This window comes from Lampetra fluviatilis, chromosome 8 (genome assembly GCF_964198595.1).
Source record: "Lampetra fluviatilis chromosome 8, kcLamFluv1.1, whole genome shotgun sequence".
In the NCBI taxonomy this organism is placed as follows: domain Eukaryota; kingdom Metazoa; phylum Chordata; class Hyperoartia; order Petromyzontiformes; family Petromyzontidae; genus Lampetra; species Lampetra fluviatilis.
In genome coordinates, this window is record NC_136282.1 from 3280516 (window position 1) to 3303780 (window position 23265).

At 44.5% G+C, this 23265-nt stretch overlaps 1 protein-coding gene across 2 annotated transcripts; it reads right to left on the reverse strand.

The window, feature by feature from the left end:
- Positions 1-1760: 1760 nt before the first annotated feature.
- DHDH (dihydrodiol dehydrogenase) lies at positions 1761-22894 on the reverse strand. 2 transcript variants are annotated; one of them, XM_078858779.1, is made up of 7 exons: positions 22785-22894; positions 11970-12081; positions 9931-10094; positions 7862-8114; positions 5181-5305; positions 4510-4660; positions 1761-2469 (listed from the first exon to the last, which is right to left on the reverse strand). In XM_078858779.1, exons 1-7 carry the CDS (start codon positions 22878-22880, stop codon positions 2378-2380), a joined length of 993 nt encoding a protein of 330 aa, XP_078714905.1. In that variant the 5' UTR covers positions 22881-22894; the 3' UTR covers positions 1761-2377. The 2 variants fall into 2 exon arrangements, with proteins under 2 accessions (XP_078714905.1, XP_078714906.1); XM_078858780.1 differs by having other exon boundaries at positions 1761-2474.
- Positions 22895-23265: the final 371 nt, after the last annotated feature.

Genomic DNA, 23265 nt, shown 5'->3' on the forward strand with positions numbered 1-23265 from the left:
CTTTCAGAATTGTAAGGTTGTATATTTCCACCATATACGCGGATGTGTTCATTCAAATACTGATTCCTCGAGGATACGTTGACATGCTCATGAAATATTTATTAGGCGCGCAACAGTAAATCTTACTACCTACTAAGCTGCAGGCTCTTTTGTGTACAAGTAAACAAAAACAAATGAGCTTACCTACAGTTCATTGAATTGATACGTGCTTGTATATCATGAGCACAAATGCCCTATGGTCAGGGCAGTTCATAGGGGGGTGAAAGACCCAGGGCAAATCCCACGTGGGTCCCCCGACGCTTTAAAAGCTAAACCTGAAGTATTACATCTGACACCCGTGACATCGAAGCGCAGGCCTTGGGCGGTCGCCCAAATTCGCTGTACCCTCGTGACGGATTTGCCTATAGTATGGAATTACATTTTCATTTTGTTTGTTTGTCCCATGGTCAAAAATAATTATGGATTGGCAGCCAGGCAGGATCGTAAAAAGACACCAGTTTGGGGAAGGGCTTCATCCAGCAGTAGATTGACAATGGCTGGTGATGGTGAATGTCCATACTAACTTATGTTGGAAGAAATGGGTGGTTACGGGAATGCACGTTGAGATGCTGAACTGCCTTCCTCACAGAAACCTGGTAACACATGCCCTCTGGTGGCACGTAGCCGCAATCTCAGCCACCACCATCCTTGGACGAAGGTGGCCTTTCAAAAGGTAACACTGTAAAGCAGAATGGTGGATGTGTCCTGTATCATCATACTATTAAACGTCATATTTTGTCTCAGTTGATGCACATTACCAGTTAGGAATGTTCATGAACGGGGCAGGTTGTATTTATATACATGCATTGAGAGATGACAATTCCTACTTTCAGAGGTCCTGCAGTGGTGGGGAGAAATTTTCCATAATCCCATAGCAATAAATATGCCTAATTATGCCGTACTGAAGTGCAGTTTTGCTTTACTGTTACAAAATTATTGGCTATGCCATTTTGTTTGCTATGAAATCTTTAATTCTGATTAATGCATACTAATACTCTGAAATGTATTACATTAACTGATAAAAAATCATATTCTTTTGGTCTTTCGGTAAAGTCACGTAGATAGGTTATTCCTGCAGTCACGAAAGCTTTAAGTCATGATAATAATTCCTTAATGTATTTAACATTAACATCAAGGAGCTTGATCTGGTACCGCTAAGATCTTGGGTTCAAACTCAGGTAGTCACCTGGGATTCAACTGGTTCCTCAAGTGTAGCGAGTTTATGGTCTCATCCCGGTCACCATTGACTGCACATAAAACCATTAGAATGAATTTGCTTCTGCACTTAACTTGGATGAATTCCACCTTTGAGAATTAAAATACAGGGTGTTTTAAATGATGGACCCAATTTCAAAGCAGCATATTTCACGATGGAAACATGTTACAATTACACAAAAAGTTACAGTCTAATGAGTTATCAAGTTTTTCTAACCATTTTATAAATGCTCTATGTGCCCTCCACCTGCTGTACGGACAACATCGAGACGATAGTTGAATTCGTCCCAAACGCCTCTCTTCTCACGTTTTCCTCTGAGGTGCATGGTCGCCCTGTGCTCTTCCCCTTACAAAAACAACCTGTTTCCTTAAATTGTTGGTACCAATGAGGTATGCTCTTTGAGATTGGCGGATCAATGCCAAAACGCCGTTGAAACGCACGCTGCACCGCAATTATGGATTCAGTCTTGCTGAACTGCAGAACGCAAAATGCCTTGTGTTGCAGGGTCATAGGCGGTTCAAATCGGGTCAATATTTTTCAAGCACCCTGTATATGTTTGATTGCTATGGGACAAACTATGCGGAGCGGGTGAGAAAGTGCTGCCCTCTGCTGTGTAGGCCAAACAAGTGAGGTATGAGTGAACTCTCCCTTGCAATTTTGTGTTACAAAAAAACATACCTTATAGCACACATCCAAAGTATAGTTGCACGAGCCCTATTGTGCATGCATTAACTGCATTTCACAGACGTAAGTTATTTGCTCATGTAAAGCACCGAGAGGAAAACAAACCTTTAAAAGGCACAAGACCAGTACAGAATTGCTGACTGAGGGTTCTGTTTGCAATAGTTGTTTTGGTTGATGGATAGGGTTGGTGGTGTAGTTTTTTGTGACTGTTGTTGGAGATTTTTGCTGATAGTGTCATAAAAAAATGTATTTGCTGATGCTGTCAACACTGCCTCTGTATGTCCAATGAAGAAGGGTCATTGTCCGAAACGTCACCGATTTTTTGGTGAGTGTGTTGAGTTTTTGTTGTATTATCACGTATGGCTGTGGTAAATGGTTGTAATTGGTGTTTGCGGTTTGTAGCTGCTAACGGTGGTTCTCCCCTGGACACCAGTAATGTCAAACTGCTGCCAGCTGCTGCAGAATCTCGTCCATAATTCCAGCCAGGAGCTCGCTCTCTTCCAGAGGCATTACGCGACTCTCCGTAAGACCTGCACTCACCACGGAGCAGACATTCACTATTAGAGGTACCATATGACTGGAAATCGCCATTCTAACAACCAAGGGATTAACAAAGCAGACATTTAGGACAGATTGAGAGTTCTCCTGCTTGTTATGAGCATCAGAAGCAAGATCTGGGTTGACTTAGGAAACTTTCAGAAATCCTCAAATACACTGGTTCTAAAGGTACAGTACAGTAAAGCAAACAGAATTGTGAATACAAGACAGAACCCACCTGAAGCAATATAACTAGATGGAAAGACAGGCAAAACAACCCGTACACTCACAGGCTGAGAAGGTGAATGACCCAATCTCTCAGAAACTTTTTTTTCTACAGCACATATTCGCCCATTCTGTTACTAAAACTTTAGTGTGAATGTGACATGGACTGGGTCATACAATGCATGCCCTTCAGTGATTACTTTTTTTTTATAGAGGAATCATACTAATTGACTGATTACTAATCTATTATATAATTACAATACACCCCCCCTCCTCCGCCTCTGATCTCTGCGCCTGATTGGGTTCAGTGATGACGTCGTCCTGCTGCTGCTCTAATTAAGACCGGAAGCAGGTGGATGGCTTCACTATTCTGGTAAATCACCCGATGATGCTGGATGTAATTACCAGCGAAACTTTGTACTCAGATTGCAAATGTTGTGTAATCACTCTTCAACACACCGGTGGGCTGAAGTAGTAACTTTTTGGCGTTTTGTTTACGTAGCAAATCTCTTACTGATTGGCCGTGTCGGGTGGTGGAAGGTTTCGACACATTTATACTTAGGCAATCTAACCCAAAAACCTTTATTATGAATAATATTGGTCGCGAAAGCCTTCACACTTATCAACATCACACCTGAAACTATAATCGTGGATACCTGTGTCTGATGTGTTACTCAGCTGCCTTGGAACTTTCAGAAGGCCAACTGAAGCCTGACTATGAAAATAAATTGAGGCCCAATAGAAGCCCGAAAACTTTGGTAACTTATTTGAATTTTTTACATCTGCTGCAGAAAAAAATCCCAAGGGGGTCACTGCAGGAATGTCTATACACCACGTTGGCAACCAGAAATAGAGCAACTCTTGAAATAGTTCGTCAGAACTGTTGACCAATATAAGGGTACTGTACTGTTGGAGTCCTTGCACTCTGCATGAAGAAAGTATTGGGAAGACGTTACTAAAGAATTGTACATCACTCACTCTAGCCTCAAGCCATGTTGGCTACACTGGAACCTAATTGCTTCAAAACCAACAGAACACAGACTGCCAGAAATCCCCAAAAAAGAATGTGGCTTTTCACACCCTGCTATCTTGTTCAGAGAAACAACACATTGGTCCAACTACCACAAAAACAGACCTAGCAAGACCATACGCTGAATAAGAAGCTGCCCCCAGGGCCACAAAATCAAAGAAGGCACCTATATATGATGGCCTATGTTCTGAGTTGCCAAAGTACCTGCGACTATATGGACAACAATGGCTGGCAAACCTCTTCACCGTCATACACTGAATGGGGAAAATCCCAAAAGCATGGAAGCCAAAGTCATTGCCATCCTAAAACCCTCCAAAATCTGCAAGACTCGCCCTCCAGCTACCGGGCCAATATCTCTCTTGTCCTGCACCTCCAAGCCTTACTTGATTTCCCCCATTATCAACTCCCAAACAGTCCCGATTTCAAACTGGCTGTAGCTGCTGCGAACAGACCTTTGCCTTCGCCACCCTCATAGAAGCTGCTTTATAATGTCGGCAGAAAACGGCAGAGCCATGACGCTGCTTGGCATCATGGCCTGCTGCTGAAATAGGCCAAAATCATCAGATGCATTCGTTCCTTCAAAGGAGAAATAGCTCAACTACACAACTCTCTCCTGAAGCCCTCTTGTCATGGCTAGCAGACCTCGACATTGGCATTAAGCTCCTGAACATATTTCCATCATGCACAAGAATAGAAAAAAGAATGTGATACTGAAGCCGGATCAAGTTGGGGCCTCATGCTTGGAGTTCGAGGCTGTGATTCTGGAGCGAGCACGTACCCTGCAGGAGGCAGCGGCGGACCTCAGCAGCCTCGTATCTCATGCCGGTGCTAGTTATGAAGTTGAGTGGTATGGACGGTGGGGGCAGCACAAATTCCTTCTCCTCTCCATTGATTATCACTTTCGATGGACTCCACATCGTATCGGGGATCTAAAGACACAGCAAGCACACACCACTATGTTAATGCGGTTAATTTTGATCACTTTCCGATTTCGGTTAAAAACATCGATGCATTAGCTTTGCATTCATAAGCTTTGTCCATCTGTCTAGAATGGGTCAACTCTGATATGATTTAGATTTTTCAAAATTCAAATTAAGAGGCATCTCTGATCAACCGGGCATTGGGCAGATGGCCCTGAGCCAGCGAAGGAAATTCCACATTCATATTGTGGGGATCAGTCCCTCAACTGCAAACCCACTTTTAATCTTCCCATTGAGTGTTTTATTAATTTTGTAAGGGCAATGGGCTGAGTAAAACCCTGACTGTATTTGAATATGCAACCTTTTCAATTCCATTTTAAGTGCTGAACAAAAATGGCACCCAACAGTACAGTATATCTTGCTCATAAGCTATAATACAATAGACTGAGTTAATAAACCTAAATATCCACAGCAATGGGTTACGTGTTGGTTGCATTCCCAACTGTAATGCTCTATGCAGGACTGGTACCTTGATTGAACCCTTGGTGCCAAAGATGCAGGCCTCATTGGCTAGCTTGTATGCGGAGCTGCAGGTGAAGATGCCCATGCGCTTTCGTGAGTACTTAAGCACCACCGTCACAGTCTCATCAACACCTGCCAGACCACGCACAACCTGTTTAAACTAGTGTAGTGTGGTTCAAGGAGGCTTGGACGACGTAGTCGGAGGCACACTTATTTATTCAACACAGGTGTATCTACAGGCCGAGATATACAACACTCGGAGGGGTATCGGCCCCTCCACCCGTCTAACTGGGAGATCGACAACCTATGTTACAGCTAGCCTATTCCTAGGTCCTCCACTATCGGGCTAGGGGAGGCTAGCTAACCCAGCCCTGGTTAAGCTGGGATTACGGCACCCTGAGTTCCCAGACCGGCTCTTACAAGAGCATCGGCTCTAGGCTCTTGGGGCCACGCCACTGGCTGGCCTTGGTCGGTCCTGAGAAGGACAGCGATCCAAGGGAGTCCCAGGGCTTATCTAGCAGGTCTTCTTGCTTCTCTGGTTAAAGCTGAACACTCAACCCCGAGCCCTCTGGCTCACCGCCTTATATAGCAATTCCCCCCTGAGGGGTGGGGCCGTGGGGGATCCCAGCGCCGTATTAGCCCCCCAGGCTAAACGGCGCGGACGTTGATGTAAGCACCTGTTCGCGTACAGACATAGCCACGCCCAGTGTGTTTGTTTCCCATCCGTATCAACTCTATAACACCCCCTCCGTAACACCTCTACACTAGAATAACAATGTCCAACACATTACACAGTGCACATCCGTGAAAGAAAAGACTAAATTGTAGTCTTTGGAGGCTTGTGACGAATTTGAGGAGACAATAAAATCCACATTTGATATTCCATTCTCAAGTAATGCATGCAGGTCAGACAGCTGCCAAGATGACCTGTTCGGGTGAAACTCGCTACCAGGTGTGATAGCTGATCGATGCCTGAGTGCGGTCCAAGGACGGCTCTCTATTGGTCAACCATATGTATGCGGATGATCTGGTGATTGATGCCCACTCTGAGAAGGAGTTGAACCTTCTACTGCTAAACTTGGAGCATGCTACTAAGATATGGGGCCCCACGATCAGCCCCACAAAAACAAAGTATCTGCCTGGGTATTTTATGTCATTAAACGCTCGCCTCCCTCAACTCCCATTGTGTGATGGGACAGTTGTGAAGAGATTGGAGAAGTTTCCATTCATGGGCAGCATGCTTATGATAAGCTCAGGTTTGGTAGCCCAGGTCTTACTCTGAATCAGTCGATCAGCATTATCTTTTAATTGGCTGCGTTAACCTTGTGCAGAAGCTACCTGGCCTGTTGCTTCATACAAAGCTCCAGGTCTTCAGTCAAGCGGTATTATCGTTTCATTGGCTGCGTAACCCTGTGTGGAAGCTACCTGGCCTGTCACATCATACAAAGCTCCAGCTCTTCTCGGCCACAGTTATGCCCTCCCGTATTTATGCTTGTAAGATGCGGAGCCCTCTAAAGCAACATCTGCATCAAGTTTGAAACATTCAGGCAAGCCTGCCTACAATCCATCTTGGGTTTAACCAGATGGATTGTGTGAGGCACTCACAGGTCCTTGAAAGATATCGACAAAGTCCCATCAATGAGCTTATTTGGCAAGTGAGACTGCGTTGGCTGGATCATGTAGCCTGCAAGCCCAACCACCACATTCCCAAACAGCTTCTCTTTTGGCCGGATAGATGGTGCTCAGCTGGCGTGGCACGGGCTAAACAAGAGATCGACTGATATGGTATAGAATAATGTTGAGTTCATTGGACTTGCCGATGACTGGTATCAGCATTGTCAAGATCGGCCTCTCTGGAAGAGGTTCGTGAAGCACACTACTGGGGAAGTTGGAGGCGGTCGCTCTCCAGCAACAACGGAGGACAGAAGAGCCGCGCTCACAACAACGAGCAGAGCGCTGGGTGGCTAAAACGCAGAAAGTTGGCATAGTGGGAAGCACAGTTAGTGGATCTGCCAGTCATCTCAGTTAGCCCACCCGTGGCACCTGGGTCCGTTCCGTGACTTCCTGCCAGCGGGATTTCGACACTTCATGTGGCATGAAAGTGTACCTAGCATGGCACAAGCGCCGTGATGACATCACCGGCACTTAGTGGCAATCGGCGGTTGTTCTTATAGAGCCAAGCACCTATTGGGAGCTTTAGTGGCATAGATATATATTTTTTCAAGAATATATTATTGTTCGGGCCTGAAGTAGACTGTGTGTTTACAGTATTTGTGCCTGGAGCCCAGGATTAGTTTAACTATCATTCGGGGAGGTGGTGATAAAATGCAGTTTACACTTTATTTTAGCAAATGAATTGATTATGAATTGTAAGCTTTTTTCAATGATCATTTTGTGTAAGAGGCATAACCATTAATACCGTATTGTGATGTCTGTAAATAGTTTTACAATGACAATGAATCTGTAATAATAAAAAGTGTGAATTAGATCCTGATTGGAAAATCTGGCTATCAGTGCCCCAGAGAAGATGTCTTTTTTTAAACAGAGAACACGCACACACAAAACTTCACACGGATATTTCAGAATCCTGTGTGTTGGTTTTTTTGCGCACACTTCGGTGTCCTGCAGGTGAGTGTCTCACACGTGATGCATTGTGTACAAATCTTATTTACAGTAAGCGGCACAAACCGTTTGCGTTGAGAAATCCAGAGGCATGTATGGACAGTGGGCGCTCGGCACCGAACGCCATGGAGATGAACTGCAGGCAGTAGCAGCCGATGTCGAGCAGGGCTCCTCCACCCAGCTCAGGTTCCACCACGCGACGCACGTTCAACATCCTGACCCCGAACTCCGTGCGTACCACTTGCACGTCTCCCACCTGGCCCTCCGCCAACGCTGCTCGCACCTCATCGTACGCGGGGAAGAAGCGCGACCAGAAGGCCTGGGCGGACAGAATCATGGAGGGGGGTGCAGGAAGGAGAGTAGAATGGAGAATACGGTCAGGGAGCCACGGAAAAGTATGAAATGGTATTATTATCGCCACATTACAAATACAACAATACCTCGGAAACCGCGGGGGTAACATTCCTGAAAACCGCGGTTGGCAATACTAAGGCCTTTTGGGAAATAGGGCTTGAGAACAACCTCGGCCATGGTCACACTCATCTAAGCCTAACCAAATTCCCTATTCCTTCACTACGATGACATGGATGAGGATGAGGTAATGGTGGTTAAGTGCTGTGATCTGTGCCCACGCCTGTGTTGAGATGGCTATTGGTTGGGTCCTTTGTGTGGGATTGGAGGGGCGAGCCGGTTTGTTGTGTATGTGGACGCACACCCACATACCCAACAGGGAGTGAGGTCATTGAGTAACAACTGGTTTTAATAATGGCATAATTCACTGGTCAACAAAAAAAATTCTGGCCTGGACTTTTGCAGCTGTTTTAGACTAATTTCAGGGTGCTGATTCCAAATCTGATCTCAGATTTGCTCTATCACATCTCATTTTTATGCTATCGGCATACCCCATTTTCATTGATTTTACCCGAAATTAACTCTGTCACTTATGATTGCAAGTTGTTGCGAGTCAGTGACTGCTTTAGTGTTAAAATATGGTGCTGTATTTTTAGGATAGTGTGTTCATATTATGTAGATATCCACATTTATTTAATATTTTTCTCCTGCAGTTTTTATTGAAAATGCAATATTTGATATCTCAAAAACCTGATGTGATAGACAAAACTGATGCCAGATTTGGAATCAGCACCCCAAAATTACCTTAAAACCGTTGGAATACCTTATGCCAGAAAAAGTGTGTTGACCAGTGTTATAATTAAAGGAGTACTCTCTGACTACATAAAGAGGGCTGAGTCAGAGCTCAAAAAAGCTCTTGGGGGATGGGTGAGTAGCTCTCTGCTATATTTTAAGCTGTTTTTAGGATATTCTTTGGGTCTTTCGGTAAAGCCACGTAGATAGAACACATAATAAAAAATAAAAATAATAACAATATCTCGACGTTTCGATCGCAACACAAGCAATCGTCATCAGGTGAAAAATATAGCGGGAGAGCTGCTGGGAATATATATGAATTCCTGCAATCACGAAAGCTTGAAGTCTGTTTTTAGGAAAACGTGTACATTATTTAAAATAAATAATACCTTATGAATATCGAACCTGCTGTGGCTGCTCCAGTGAACTCTTGAGCCTCACCACCTCATGACACAAGGAAGAGGGGCTTTGCCCACCCTCGTGGATTCAGGCTTAGAGGTCATGATTAAGGGCGATATTAATGCAAAGAAATAATAATTAAAGGTCAAGAAACCTGGAATAATGCATAGCAATAAGACGTCCACACACTACAAGAATCACTATGTGAGAGAGAGTGTTGTTGGTGGGAAGAGAGCGGTGGTGGGAGCTGGGAGATGAGATGATGCACGGAGGCAACGCATATGCGGGTAATTTAAAATCATAAGTGCCGGTCGCCGTGCTAAACTGCGGACACACAAAACCCATACCGCGGTTAGAAAATTGGTATGCCGAAGGAAAACCATGTATACATAAATACCGCAGATGCGAAAATCGTGGTTGGTGAGGGACTGCTGTTTTAAATGTATCTTCAAAGTGTCATGTAAAATTTCAAAACAGCAAAAGACAGCATTTGTTGCTGTACCCACGAACATCGTCAGTGGCAGGAAGTTGGCATTTATGAGCGAGCGAGGATAAGCAATGATGAGGTGGGAGCAGTTGGTGTTTAGCACCTCCATGAGGAAGCGGCGAGTGCTGCGTGCCGTAGCGGTGAGTTCCTTCGTCTGCGCCAGGGTCATGGTGAGCGGTTTCTCACACATCACATGTTTTCCCGCACGCAGCATCATCAAGGTCAGAGGGGAGTGCTGTGGGTGGATGGCGCCCACGTACACTACATCTGCAGGAGGCATTGGACACAGCACACTGGTCACACATGGCACACGGATTCAGGTGAGTGCAGCTTCCGTTCAAGTTGTTTGGATAAAGGTAAATCTATCCTTTAATCTGTCCAGCAGTGAAGATGTAGAGAAAAGCACTGTACACTACGTGTATCTGCGTCCAGACCAGTGGCATAGCGAATGCTTTACTGTATGTTGCACGCTCGAAATGAAGGACGTGGGCAGGTGCTCTAAATCGAGGGCAAACACATTTATTGTGGTCAATCTGTAAAATGTAATAGCACGTGTGTCACACAGCAATCCTCAACCGAGTCGCCATTAACCATGTGACTGGTGTCCAAGTCCGGTTAATCATTAACAGTTTTCTCTTAAACCCACTTCTACTACTGATAAACCATCTGTGTTTTTGACAATAAAATTTGTACTTCACTATTCGAATATTACTTTAATCCAAAGCTGTATGTCTATCTATACCATCCACTTATATCGGTATCTTACACCCATTATCTGTACTGTATGTGTACAGTATACGTACTGTATTTGTCACCATTGTACAACTTACTACTCTACATGTGTTCGATTCTCAATAGCATTGCAAGTTGTCATACTCTGGGTGCATGGGCGTGGTTATAGAATAAACAGTATTAGGGTTAGAGAATTAAGAATTACAAGTATTAATTACAGTACATCATCCTATACAATGCACAGTGCTAAAACCCCTCCAATTGAATATATCACAAACTAACAATTCAAAGCCAAGCTTGAAGTCTAGGACAAGTCTAGAACAAGTCTAGAACATTTCTATAACGATAAAAAAACAACCTTTGGGTCATTTACCTGTAAAATGCAACAGCACGTGGTGTCACACACAGCAATTCATGAACCGAGTCGCCATTAACCATGTGACTGGTGTACAAGTGCGGTTAATCAATAACCCTGCCAGCCACCTACAGGCCCAACTCAGTCATCACATGCTGCTGCACACACATGTGTAATGGGTTCCGGAGACACTTGTAGAGGTAACTTCTTTATTACAATACAACACTCCAACAGTCCTGATACTCTGTTATAGCCTAGGTACACAGCCTAGGTACACAGCCTAGATACACTGCTCTGGCTACGCTCTGGGGTCCTCCGGCTACAATTACCCTAGGGGAGGCTATCTGACCCGACCGAGCCAAGGTGCGGGTCTGGACTCTGGCTTCCTCGGAACTCGCCCTTACAAGGACGTAGAGCCGGGAGTCCCAGAGTCCCACCACTGGCCCTCACAGCGTCCCAGCCCTTACAAGGACAAGCGGGACGAGGGGGTCCAGGGTCCCTAAGCTGGCTGGTCTTGGGTCTTGGGTCTTGAGCTGCGACTGGCCTCGATCGGCCAGGGAGCTGCCCTTTTATGCCTCGTCCCCAACGAGGGGTGGGGTTGTGTGCGCCCCCAGGTATCCCACAGAGCACACACAGCCCCCCCCGTTGGTGGCGCCAAGGGGCTTAAGCGTCTGGGTTGCCTGGGATCCTAGCGCCTGGCGCCGAGGCTTATCTGTCTAGGGTCCCAGAGCCCCCAGCAGCCCCTCCCCTCTTATGGCACTACACATGCATTGATGCACTGTACAGCACATCAGGACTTTCACAGAACCACACTTTACTCCCTTGCTGCACAAGGAAATAATTAAAAGAGTGGTCCCTTCATAATGTGCCACATGTATTATTAAATTAATGACCGAAGATTGATATCCAGCAAGGAATTATCTCGAGTGGTACATGGTATCAACCTATCTTGCGCCTCACTGAGATAAACTCGCCATTAACCGAGTGCCTGCTGTCATGTGTAAATCCCTGTACTGGAGAGACAAAGGTTCACCCAAAGCTCCTCGTCTGCTTACCCATGTCGGGGTCGGCTGCCAGCTCTTCATAGGAGCCATATGCGCGTGCTATGCCATGCCGTGTCGCAAACTCCTGCGCACGCTCCTTGTCACGAGCAGCCACAGCCACCACCTGCAGAGAGATGGGGGTGACAGGGCAGCAGTGATAGCGTTGGGGGTTATTGTCATGCTTGTGTTTGGGAAAGGGGCTTAATTTTTTCTTAATTGCTTCTGACTTTGGAGTTTTGAGTCAATATTATACTGATGGTTTGTGATTTGAAGCTAATGTAGTCCATATTTTATATTTTATACAATGTGTTTGTTATATAATGCATACATTCAGCATTGCATGTTGAATTAGTAACCCGTCGCCATAGGCACCGTAATGTGCATTCAGTTTCAACTTGGGTCATCATTACCTATGTTCAGAGTGAAAATATCAAGAGCTCATCACAGCCAAAGCAGCTGATAATAACACACCTCGCCATCAATAATAATAGACCCCTGTTGATGCAAAGTTGACACTTGCCATCCAAGGTCTGCTCTTACAGTACCTCAACAACTGCCACTTGGACTCTAACCTCTGGGTGATCCCATACTAGCTTGTCTTGGTAACAGTCCCAATTCTGTCCTGCACATGTGGCTCCTATTCCAACCTCCCCTTCCAGATTTACATGTACACCGCATTTATTTTCACATTCTACCAAGAACTTCAAAATTGCTTACCCTATCCTATTAATTATATAGTATCCTCGACATGCACCTGCTTTCAGAGTTCAGAAGATAACGTATTTACGTCAGTTTCTCAGAACTGTCGAGTAAAATGGACATTTCTAGTACATCAATAGCTATTTTTGGACACTAACGTTTACCCACACTACACCACTTTCGGTAAAGTCACATAGAAGGGAAATAATAAAATAATAAAGAACCAAGAAGATGAATCCCTGCAGTCACGAAACTTTCAATCGAAAATTACACCACCACTTCTGCATCTTCCGACTGTCCATGGATTTTTGTGCACATGACGAATTGATTAGAAAATTATTCAGTTTCACTTTATTGTAATGATAAAAAGACTTTGATATAAATGTTTTGAAAGGATAACATAAAACAATTGAAAAGTTCTCTCATCCATGAATGTTACTTGTCTGAACAGTCTTCCCAGGCAGTCATAGATAAGATGTTAACATTTTTTTTATTAATGTTGAAATCACACTGGTGTAGTGAAAACAAATGCACTTGATTATGCGTGATATAGAATGCATACACTACTTCACCTGTACCTTTCTTGCATTGAAGAAAGGTTTCTAGTCATCATTATACTACATTTCGACCATTATTCTGCCACATTTTGGGAGAACAAAAGGCCGATTTTGCACAATGTCAGCCCGATTTCCACTTTTTGCTCTTCAAGTTCCAGGTCCTTGTATATACGAGGGGATCGGGCGCATTAAGCTAGGCAGAAGGATTCTCCAGTGATTGAAGAGGTGAAGAAGAGCCATGGAAAATGTACTTTCACCCAATGGCGGAGCCAGGATTTTCAGGTAGGGGGGGCAACCTCTCCAGCAATGAAAAATGATAGAGGAGTTGTTAGTACGTAAGGACTTGTCCCTTGCTTTTTATTCAACGCGTGTGCGGCGATGGCGCAGCCAGCGATCGAAGGTCGAATTCGAACCATGTGTGATCGGCATCGCGCTCGCTAACGGTGAATGCCTTCAGGGAAGTCGTGTACTGTATACACAACTGCACACAATTTTGTGAGTCACTTATAACTGCTTTGTCGGTACTTATTGACAATTATGGACTCAGACTATTGTCCTATCACATGTCTCTGACATGTAATAATATTCTACACAGTGGCAGTGGGGGTCGTAAAATGCCGATTTATTACTAACTAGCTTTACTACCCGACTTCGCCCGGGACTTGGATTTACCATGTCCCCCCCCCCCCACTGGCTCCACCACTGCTTTCACCCCTGTGAGAGTATTTATCCTTGGTGGTCCCCGTTGCATATACATTGCGTGCCGTGATGGACACTGAGCAGAGATAATCCCAATTAGAGAGGAGACTTTTGCCATCACTGACTGCCGCAACAAGTTTCATGACTATATCTTCGGCAGAGCAGTCACAGTGGAAAGTGACCACAAACCGATGAAGTCTATTTTCAAGAAGCCCTCACTCTTGGTCCCAATGATGCTACAGTTAAGGCTGCTCCAACTGCAGCCTTACAATTTGTCAGTGACCTACAAGCCAGGGACAGAGCTTTCAATCAGTGATGCGCTCAGTTGGGCAGACCTACCAGGAGCAGTGGCAGACATTGAGATAGCGCACATCAACATGATTTACTATGTCACAGTAACCCCATCCTACTACACCCATTTCCCAACAAAGCACAGCCCAGGAGATGAATGAGCTAACTCAAGGGGGTGGCCTGACACGAAGTCGGAAATGTCCCACAACATCTGAGAATTCTGGCCCTTCCATGACAAGCTGTCTATCTATGACAGAATAATCTATAAGGGCATGAGAATTGGAGTGCCACCCTCAGTAACGATACCCATGTGAAAGCAGATATATGCCTCGCACCTAAGGACAGTAAAGTGCAAGTTACAGGCCAGAGAAACTCTGTTTTGGCCCGGGATGATGGCCCAGAGAGAGGCCGGTGTCAGCGATTGCCCAGAGTTCACTGAGTTCCACTGAGCAGCAGCATGAAACACCATGACTGACAAAGACACCTGATCTGCCATGGTTGAAAGTAGCAACATACCTTTTTGAGTGGGAAGGCCAGCATGACCTCGTAACCGTCAACAACTGCTCAAAGTTCATAGAGGTGGACCACCTAGACAGCCTCACGTCAACTGCCACCATCAATGCTCTGAAAGCTGAATTGAACAGCCAAAAAGTCTGCTAAGTCTGTGACTTAGCAGACTTGCGCCACAGGCCTGACTGAGCAAAAGAAAAATGGAGAATGCATTATGACCGGAGGAGCGGGAAGGATATGCAGGTTCTCCTCCATGGCACCGTTGCCCAGAGACAAGCGTTGGATGCAGGCAACCGTGGTAGGACACCATGCGTCTCCAAGGTCCTGCATTGTGGAACATGAACAAAACTTCCGCCAAAATAGACGGGACCTGTGACTATCCACGTACAAGGCTGACTGGTCCTCTACTGCACCACTGGCCCTCAACTGCACCACTAGCCCTTGGGTAGCCTCAACCCCAAGTGATCCACGAGTGGTGATGGCACTCGGCAGCTCATCTGCACCAACCCTGCCAGTTGAACACCAGACCCCGGTTAAGGACACTCGACCTGTTAGAAGCCCAGGCGGGTGTTTACCACGATGGCCGTCCTGTGAGACAGGTCCCAATGGTCAGCAGGAATCCAGCCCGTCAGCAGAGGTGATACCAGCAGAATTGCCTCGGCCCCCAAACCAGCGAGGCTCCCATGACCAAGGACAAGAGCTGGACGGCCAGTGAACAGGCCTCGTCACCTAAGGCACGACGTACCTTGATACGTATGGGGGGCAAAATAATCCCCCCTTTTAAGGTACCAGCGGCATTACAGAGTAGTCCACCCCTATTCTTCCACACTGACATTCACGTGTTGCTTACAGCACACACTCACACTCCCTCAAGAACTGGAATACAGTTTTAAATGTAAAGTAAAATTTCATAAATAGAAGCAATACAATGGCATTTCCTCGTCAAAACTCGGTTACTTAGGGGTGCAATGTTTAAAGTAGTTTGTTGGTAATTCTTGAAATGTAACTGTGTTGTTCATTACGATTAAGTTGTCTTGTAAGAAAATAGAGATGTATAACGTATACCATGCGATGATGTGACGATGAGGGAGCAGAGCCAGAGGAGAGAGCGGGAGAGCAGAGGTGTGAAAAGAAAAGATCGGTGCCAGTGACACGTGGTGTGTGCTTTTATAGCTCAAGCTAAGACACCATCCATTGCAGCTAGGTGAGGTACTTTTACAGTTGAATGAGTAGTGACTGAGCTAGAAAGGAATTCCACCCCCCGGACGCAAGCATGTCAGTTGTGTTAATGGGGGAGATTAGGGAGAGAGGGATTAGGGAGGGAGATTAGCATGAATGAGCTTCCGTCGCCGAAATAGATTTTTCTAAGACGGAGGTACTCTGCACACCTACCAGCTACCTTCAGAGATTTGTTCATGAAGCCATCCAGAAATATAAACAGATACAACTTCAACCGAGAAGATGGGTGCAAACTGAGCAATCATTGGAAGGACGTTATTAACCAGGTAAAGTCTTAACTGACTGTGATGTTTTCATCCTACCTGCCTATGTCAGCTGTTATTTCCGACTCTCTGTATCTCTCTCTCTCTATGCCTCTCTATTAGATCTCTCACATGTCCTTTGGATTGCACTCTCATGCCCACATGTCCTTTGGATTGCACTCTCATGCTCACATGTCCTTTGGATTGCCTCTCATGCTCACATGTCCATTGGATTTTACTCTCATGCTCACATGTCCTTTGGATTGCACCTCTCAGGCTCACATGCCCTTTGGATGGCACTGTCATGTTCACGTTCTTTGGATTGCACTCTCATGGTGCTAATCTCTCATTAACACTGCTGTTGTGCGCATATGCGGGCATGATACTCTTATGTGTTGACGGAAGCTCATTTCTGCTAATCTCCCTCCCTAATCCCTCTCTCCCTAATCTCCCCCATTAACACAACTGATGTACTTGCGTGCGGGGGGTGGAATTCCTTTCCAGCTCAGACCCCGCTTGTTTGCCCATCGCCACATATATAACGTCTTGTTGTAACTGCTCTCTCGCTAGTTCAGCAGTTCCACTACTGGTTTATATTTTTTCCGCCTGAGGACGACCGCTTGTGTTGCGATCGAAACGTCGTAATTAATTTTATTTTATACCTACGTGACTTTACCGAAAGAACCAAAGAGTATGGATTCCTACAGTCACGAAAGCTTCAAATCAAGATTGAGTAGCGACTGTGTTGTGATGGAACGGACGTTGGTTATCGCTGATGTTGCAATGAAGCAAATTGACACCAACTGCAGACCACCCCGGATTATCTACAAACTGTTGCTACCTCTGGAACGCCACAAGATGCTCGAAGAGGCAACGGTCAACATATTTTCAACACCATCATCATCATCTTTACCATTCCGGTGCCTTTCCAATATAGTCCAGGGTCACAGCAATTAGAAATATCTCATCCATACCCAGTACAGCACTTCTTAGCAATTCAGAGGCCATAATGGATAGTTCTGCATCAATAATGATACTAAAATATTTTACTTGAGAGTAGAAGTAAACTGTCCGTAAAGCTTTAGTCCATTAATATACATTTTTTATTTTAACAAGCACAGACAAAAAACAACGAAAGCTTCAGTTTCATTAGCATTTATCAGAGATGAATTTTGCTACGTCCAAATGTTTGTGTTGGTGAAACATGCTTATATTGGTACAGCCAGGCTTCAGAGCAAAAGGATCTGGGAATGATCAGTGTAGAAGTGCAAACGTGCATCATTCTGGAAGATTATGTTCCCAAACGAGAGCATGTAAAAAGCCAAGAATTATGGTAGGAAAATTTGCAATGGGTTTGCAAAAGCAAAATTTCCCAATAAACAGGGCAAAGTATCAACCATAAAAGTCTCGTGACCTTTACGCTGAAATAAACTTGAAGGCTATGAGATAACTTGTTCTGTTTGTTTTATCGGTTGGCATGCCCATAACTGACGCAATTTGTCTGCTATGCTTGATTATATAATGAAAGCTACAACTCAGTATTTTTCTCAAGACCCCTAAACTGGCAGCCACATTTACACCCTGTTCAAACTGCAGTGACAATTACATGAACTAATTTAACACAACAGCACTATGAGATAGATTGGTAATTACATATTAACACACCTCTGTGTTTTAGGCATCGGAAAATTGGCTCGAGATACACGGAGCTTATGCTATTTTGTAATAGAACACTGACTGGGCTCCTCCTGAAGACTGGACTCCTGAACTTTATGCAACTTTACACGGTAAAATATATCGTATACCTACTATAATCACCCAGGAATGTTCTTAACGCTCGTGCCACATCGACCAGCCCCCCTCATTAATAATCTTGAACAGGTTACGTTCTCCACATGGACCCCCACCCTCATTAATAATCATTAACAGGTGATGTCCTCCAAATGGATACCCCCCCCCCCCAGAACGTCATGATGAACATGGGATTATAACCTTAAAATCAAATAGGTCTGTGTCACTACGCCCTTACAAATTACACACGCATTAATGCAATGAATATCACGTCGCAGTCTGCTTTTCGCAAGTTTCAGATTTACTGCAATACACCCGTCCTTGGACGGGAAAAAGGCTAGTACTAGATAACAGTTTTAGAACATACGTTTAGTATTTCAACAATGCTACACCACAAGCAACAGCTATGCTTGTCGCTCTCACGTGGGATTGCCCATGTCCCAGTTCTGTCGATTTTCGGGAAACGTTTTGAGCCACTTGCATTTTACAAGTCAGCTGAACAAAAGCGAGTGGCTACACGTTGAGGACAAATAAAGCAGTGACTGAAGTCGTTATGGAAATTACTTTTGCTTCAAATACTTGTCAGACAGCCCAAAACGTACAGCCTAATTATGTATCCACAAGAGCAGTTTGTTTTCGGATTTCGTCTGCCCTGAAGTCTTATTTTCCATATAAACTCAATCCATGAACAGTATTATTATCACTGACTTAAACAAAACTAAAATATACCTCTGAGGTTCAGAACAATGGTCCTATACAAAGTATTTTCTGTCACAAGGCAGTGGTAACAACAAAAGGGTTAAGTGCATCACTGCTGCTAATGCTGTCCTTAAGTAACCCTCTGCTGTGCAGTATGGTCATTGCCAATTGTTTTTTGTAAAAACGAATGTGGCGATTTATTTGCCCCCCCCCCTCAGGCACGATGCCAAAGTACATGCCTTGACCTTTTGTTCCATTTTGAATGTACATTCTGTCTTCAAAACAACGTGGCCTGATATATCGACTACTTATACAAGTCGCGACGGGTTTATTTGCGGGGGGGGGGGCTGAAAAGAAATACATAAGAATTGGGGGATGAATGTACACCCGAATATTGTGTCGTGACTAAAGGTCGCCACAGGACATTCTATTAAAAATTGATTTTATCGATAGCCAATATAACATTGCATACTGTTAAATAAATCACTGTTTTACATAAACATCGTCGTGTGGTTATTGGCATATTTACACATACTTATCTGTGCCATGACCCATACTGCTCTATCCTCAGCCTGATTCGTTATCTCATCACACACACACTCGAGCCGATATGACCTTTCCTTGAGTCCTCTGTCTGCAAACATCTCCTGATAATGCACACACTCCTCTACCGAGCAGGCATCTCCCCTCTGCTACACTGTTGCTAGTTGACAGGCGCCTTCCCACTGCACAGATTGGGCTATCTTCATGGCTATCTTCAACACAACGACCCAGGACAGAGCCTCTTTACAGTTTCCTGTTTTTTTATTTCTCCTGACTCCGCCTTTCTTCCATAACCTTGTAGATCCTCAACTAACCCTTACACTGTCTCCTTGGTAAATACTGCCAAAACCCTCGCTATAGTTGTATCTGTAGAATAATAAAACATTGGTAATACTGGGTTGGCAGCGGTGGGCAAAGCACAAATAACAAAGCTCACATTTGTCAATAACACTGTGACCTTAAATGTAAAAAATGTATAATAGGCAACGTTTCTGGCAATGATAATTCATGCACGTGCTCTGAAAGGCCATTGCCCGAAACGCTGGCTATTATAATTTCTTTTTACGAATTTGTTGAATGTCATTGCTGAATGTGTTGACTGTTTTGTATATTTAGTTAAAGCCCCCCCACCTCCCTCTATCAGCGTTTGGAACATTTTGTCCTCTCCTATAAACCCCCTGCCAAGTGCCGCAGCTGTCCTGAACTGACCCCATCCAAATATGTGCGGTCTTAATGTGTGGAATGTATGCTTGGAGGAAACAGTGCTCCCACCACTCGAAACTTGTACTTCCATTGCAACTTTTCAAGTGGAGTATCAATTTTGTCATATCAATGACAATAGACAGAGTACATTTTAACTGCAGGAGGGGGACAATAGGGGGCTGGATGCATGTGTTTATGAAAGTGTGGGGAGCGGTTAGCGCGCTGTGCTACTAAACCGGCGACTCGAATTCTATTCTCGCTCACGGCCAACATGAGTGACGATTGTCAGAACCGATCTTGGGCCTCCCCTAGGTTGACTCAGCTTAAAATGAGTACCTAGTGCGGTGTGTAAACATCGCCACTGGGTAGACAAAGCAAGCTGGCGTGGTGCTGGCCACCCACCACCTTGTGTGCCCTGCAGGCCTTCATAGGTGCTCGCTAACAGCACTCGCCCCAACAGTCTGTTAAAGGCTATACGGGGGAAATGGGGACGATTATCAGACCCGCGAAAATGGGGGGGGGGGTTAGAATCCCTTCGGCCAGCCAGCAGAGAAGGCATTAATGGCTCGGCGTGGTTGTGCGGTCCAGGGGCTACCCAACATTGAGCTTGGTGGAGAGGACACTCCAAGCGGAGAACACTGGGCACCCCGTGACCCAGAGTGGCCGCCCTCTCTACTTACTCGCACCCCGACTCATCCGCGACCCCCTTCATGACCCCGCCTCCTCCTTCTCCCACAGAGTTAAAGCCCCTCCCCTCCCTCGCCACCCCACCGACCTTTACACCTCCAGCCACGGACCCGCGAGGAGACCCGGATAAGACCCCCCCCCCCGCACGTGTCAGGGAACCCAACGTGTCCGATGATTCCCTCCACCCCGACTTGCGCGCCTCTTTCAGAGGCACAATGTGGCGCATGTCCACTTACCCCCTCTCGCCTTCCTCGGATCCGGACTCTGACCGAGTTATCTCAACCCTTTGCCCGGCGCCCTCGTTCTCCCCCTCTCTTCCCCTTTCTTAGCTGCACGCGCCGTACGCAACTGAATCAGTAAAACAAAGAGGGGGCTATGGGGAGGATCTTTGTCTCTTTTTATTATTACACGATTTTATTTAACTCACTCTGTTGTTTTTTCTTGGTTCTTTCGGTAAAGTCACGTAGAAGGGAAGTAATAAAATAATAAAAATAAAACATAATATATTATATTATTTTATATTCTATTTTATTATATTATTATATTATTTTATTATTTTATTTTATTATATTATTATATTATTTTATTATGTTTTATTTTTATTATTTTATTACTTCCCTTCTACGTGACTTTACCGAAAGAACCAAGAAGATGAATCCCTGCAGTCACGAAAGCTTTAAATCGAAATTCACTCTGTTGTTGTTGTATCCTCAAATCTTGTAACTCAATTTTAACCCACTTCCCAATGTGGTATCGACTGCAAACTTTATATACTTATGTCATACTGATGACAATACTATATTATATAATAAAAAAAAAATTTAACATTCTTTTTTTTACATGTTATGTTTCGGCTTGGGTCTAATTGTCCACGCTCAACTAACGTTGGCTGTAATTGACCACGCTCCCTTATGTTATGGCAAGCTTCGGGGCCACTTCCTAGAGTCGTGGAATTCTTACATTGCTAGTATGGTACATTTCATTAAAGCGTGTTTAAAAAAAAGTTTTTTAAATATTACTTATTTGTGTGTGTGTCAACGTGATGGCCGTGCGTAAGTTTACGGGTCGTGCCCTCCGCAATGTATGGATTTGCGAAGGCCGTTCGGTACTCGGGTCCCGGTGTAAGCGCAGGATTATAGGCGACTGCGCATTCTCCAAACGTTCACGCAAAACAATAACGTTCGACAAATGTAAATGTATATGAAAACATGTGTACGCACAAATGCCCCGACTAACGGTCACCATTGTGTAACTCAGCCTTGCAACACATCTTTTATACTCGATGACAATACACATCGTCACTTCAACCCGCCTTTGCACTGCATGTAAATGATTTTAGTCAACGTTATTTCCTGGTCATGAATCATAAATAAACGTGCTCCCGGGTTAACCCTATTCATGTGCCTCATGTTTATCCTCACACAATGTCCGAAAGTTAACTATTGCTACCATTGTTTCTGAGCTCGCCTTTAGTCTATACCTCACGCTGTTAATCATTTTCTTCCTCCAACATTCCTTTCATAAACAAGTCGAGTTTGCAAAAGTTATGTTTCTCCAACACTGCATTCCGACCACATGTTGTTAACACGTTAAACATCCTTACCCTTAAACACATTGACACCTTTTAAAATGCATTTAAACAAATATTGTACGTGCTATGAAGAGCCATTGCCCGAAACGTCACCTAGGAAATATTTTTTTTTTAGGTCACAGTGTTGCTGACGGTTATGTTGAGTTTCTGCTGTGCACCATTGCAAACGCAGCAGCAGCATGAACAAATTATTTAATATGAAATGCAAAATGCGAGTACCAAAACTCATGCTTATATGAACTCTGTTCTCAGCATTATAAAAAAAAGAACCCTGATTACATGCATATGCTTTTGTGTATTCCGCCACATGTACAGAACATATTTGCATGCAAAACAATAGTTCAACACAAAACTCTACAGATATACTCTACACGTACCCTAGAGTTATACACTAAACTGGCGTTGATCTTGCATTGTTCACGCCATTGCCATTATGACATTGAATTTGCAATGTTAGAAACAATTTGTGTTTAAACAAGCAGCTTGCAATCACGAGGGATACGTACCATAGACTCCAACGCTACATTTAGAATACCAAGGCAATATATAAGTACTTTTTCGTAAAAAGCAAATGTACCTCATGCTCATCAGCAGGCAGGGTTCTCAATGCGACCACAAAGTCGTGGCTGATCTTTCCAGCTGAACAGATCGCCCATCTGGTAGCTGGAGCCATTGTACCTTGCGTTCAGTCAGCCCAGCGTTGTAAAAGTACTGGCTTACATTCCAGCGCAAGACCTCTGGTATTATAGCACCCAAAATGAAAGCCAGGCAAAAACCTCATCAGCCACTGAGCAATCAAAAGCAAGGGGGAGTGGCTCTCTCTCTGGACACACAGAGGGAGTAATGCATACACTGCATTCAAATGTTGGCACAAAACACATTGGGCTGTTAACTGCATTTGTGAGTGGTTTCTAATAAAGCTACAAGGAATTTACATCAATCTGTCAGAATCACGTAAAATGTATTCATGGTCGTCTTAAAATGACACCAGTTGTAACACATATATTAGCTTAGTGTATATAGTTCAATTAATTTGAATGATATTCTCTCCCACTACC

What these genes read in the sequence shown, in the direction of transcription:
- DHDH (XM_078858779.1), bottom strand. Translation starts at nt 22,880, where the DNA reads ATGGCTCCAGCTACCAGATGGGCGATCTGTTCAGCTGGAAAGATCAGC. An exon ending in TGCCTGCTGATGAGCATGAG is followed by an intron (nt 12,082 to 22,784) that starts GTACATTTGCTT and finishes ATCTCTCTGCAG; the next exon opens with GTGGTGGCTGTGGCTGCTCG. An exon ending in GGCAGCCGACCCCGACATGG is followed by an intron (nt 10,095 to 11,969) that starts GTAAGCAGACGA and finishes TGCCTCCTGCAG; the next exon opens with ATGTAGTGTACGTGGGCGCC.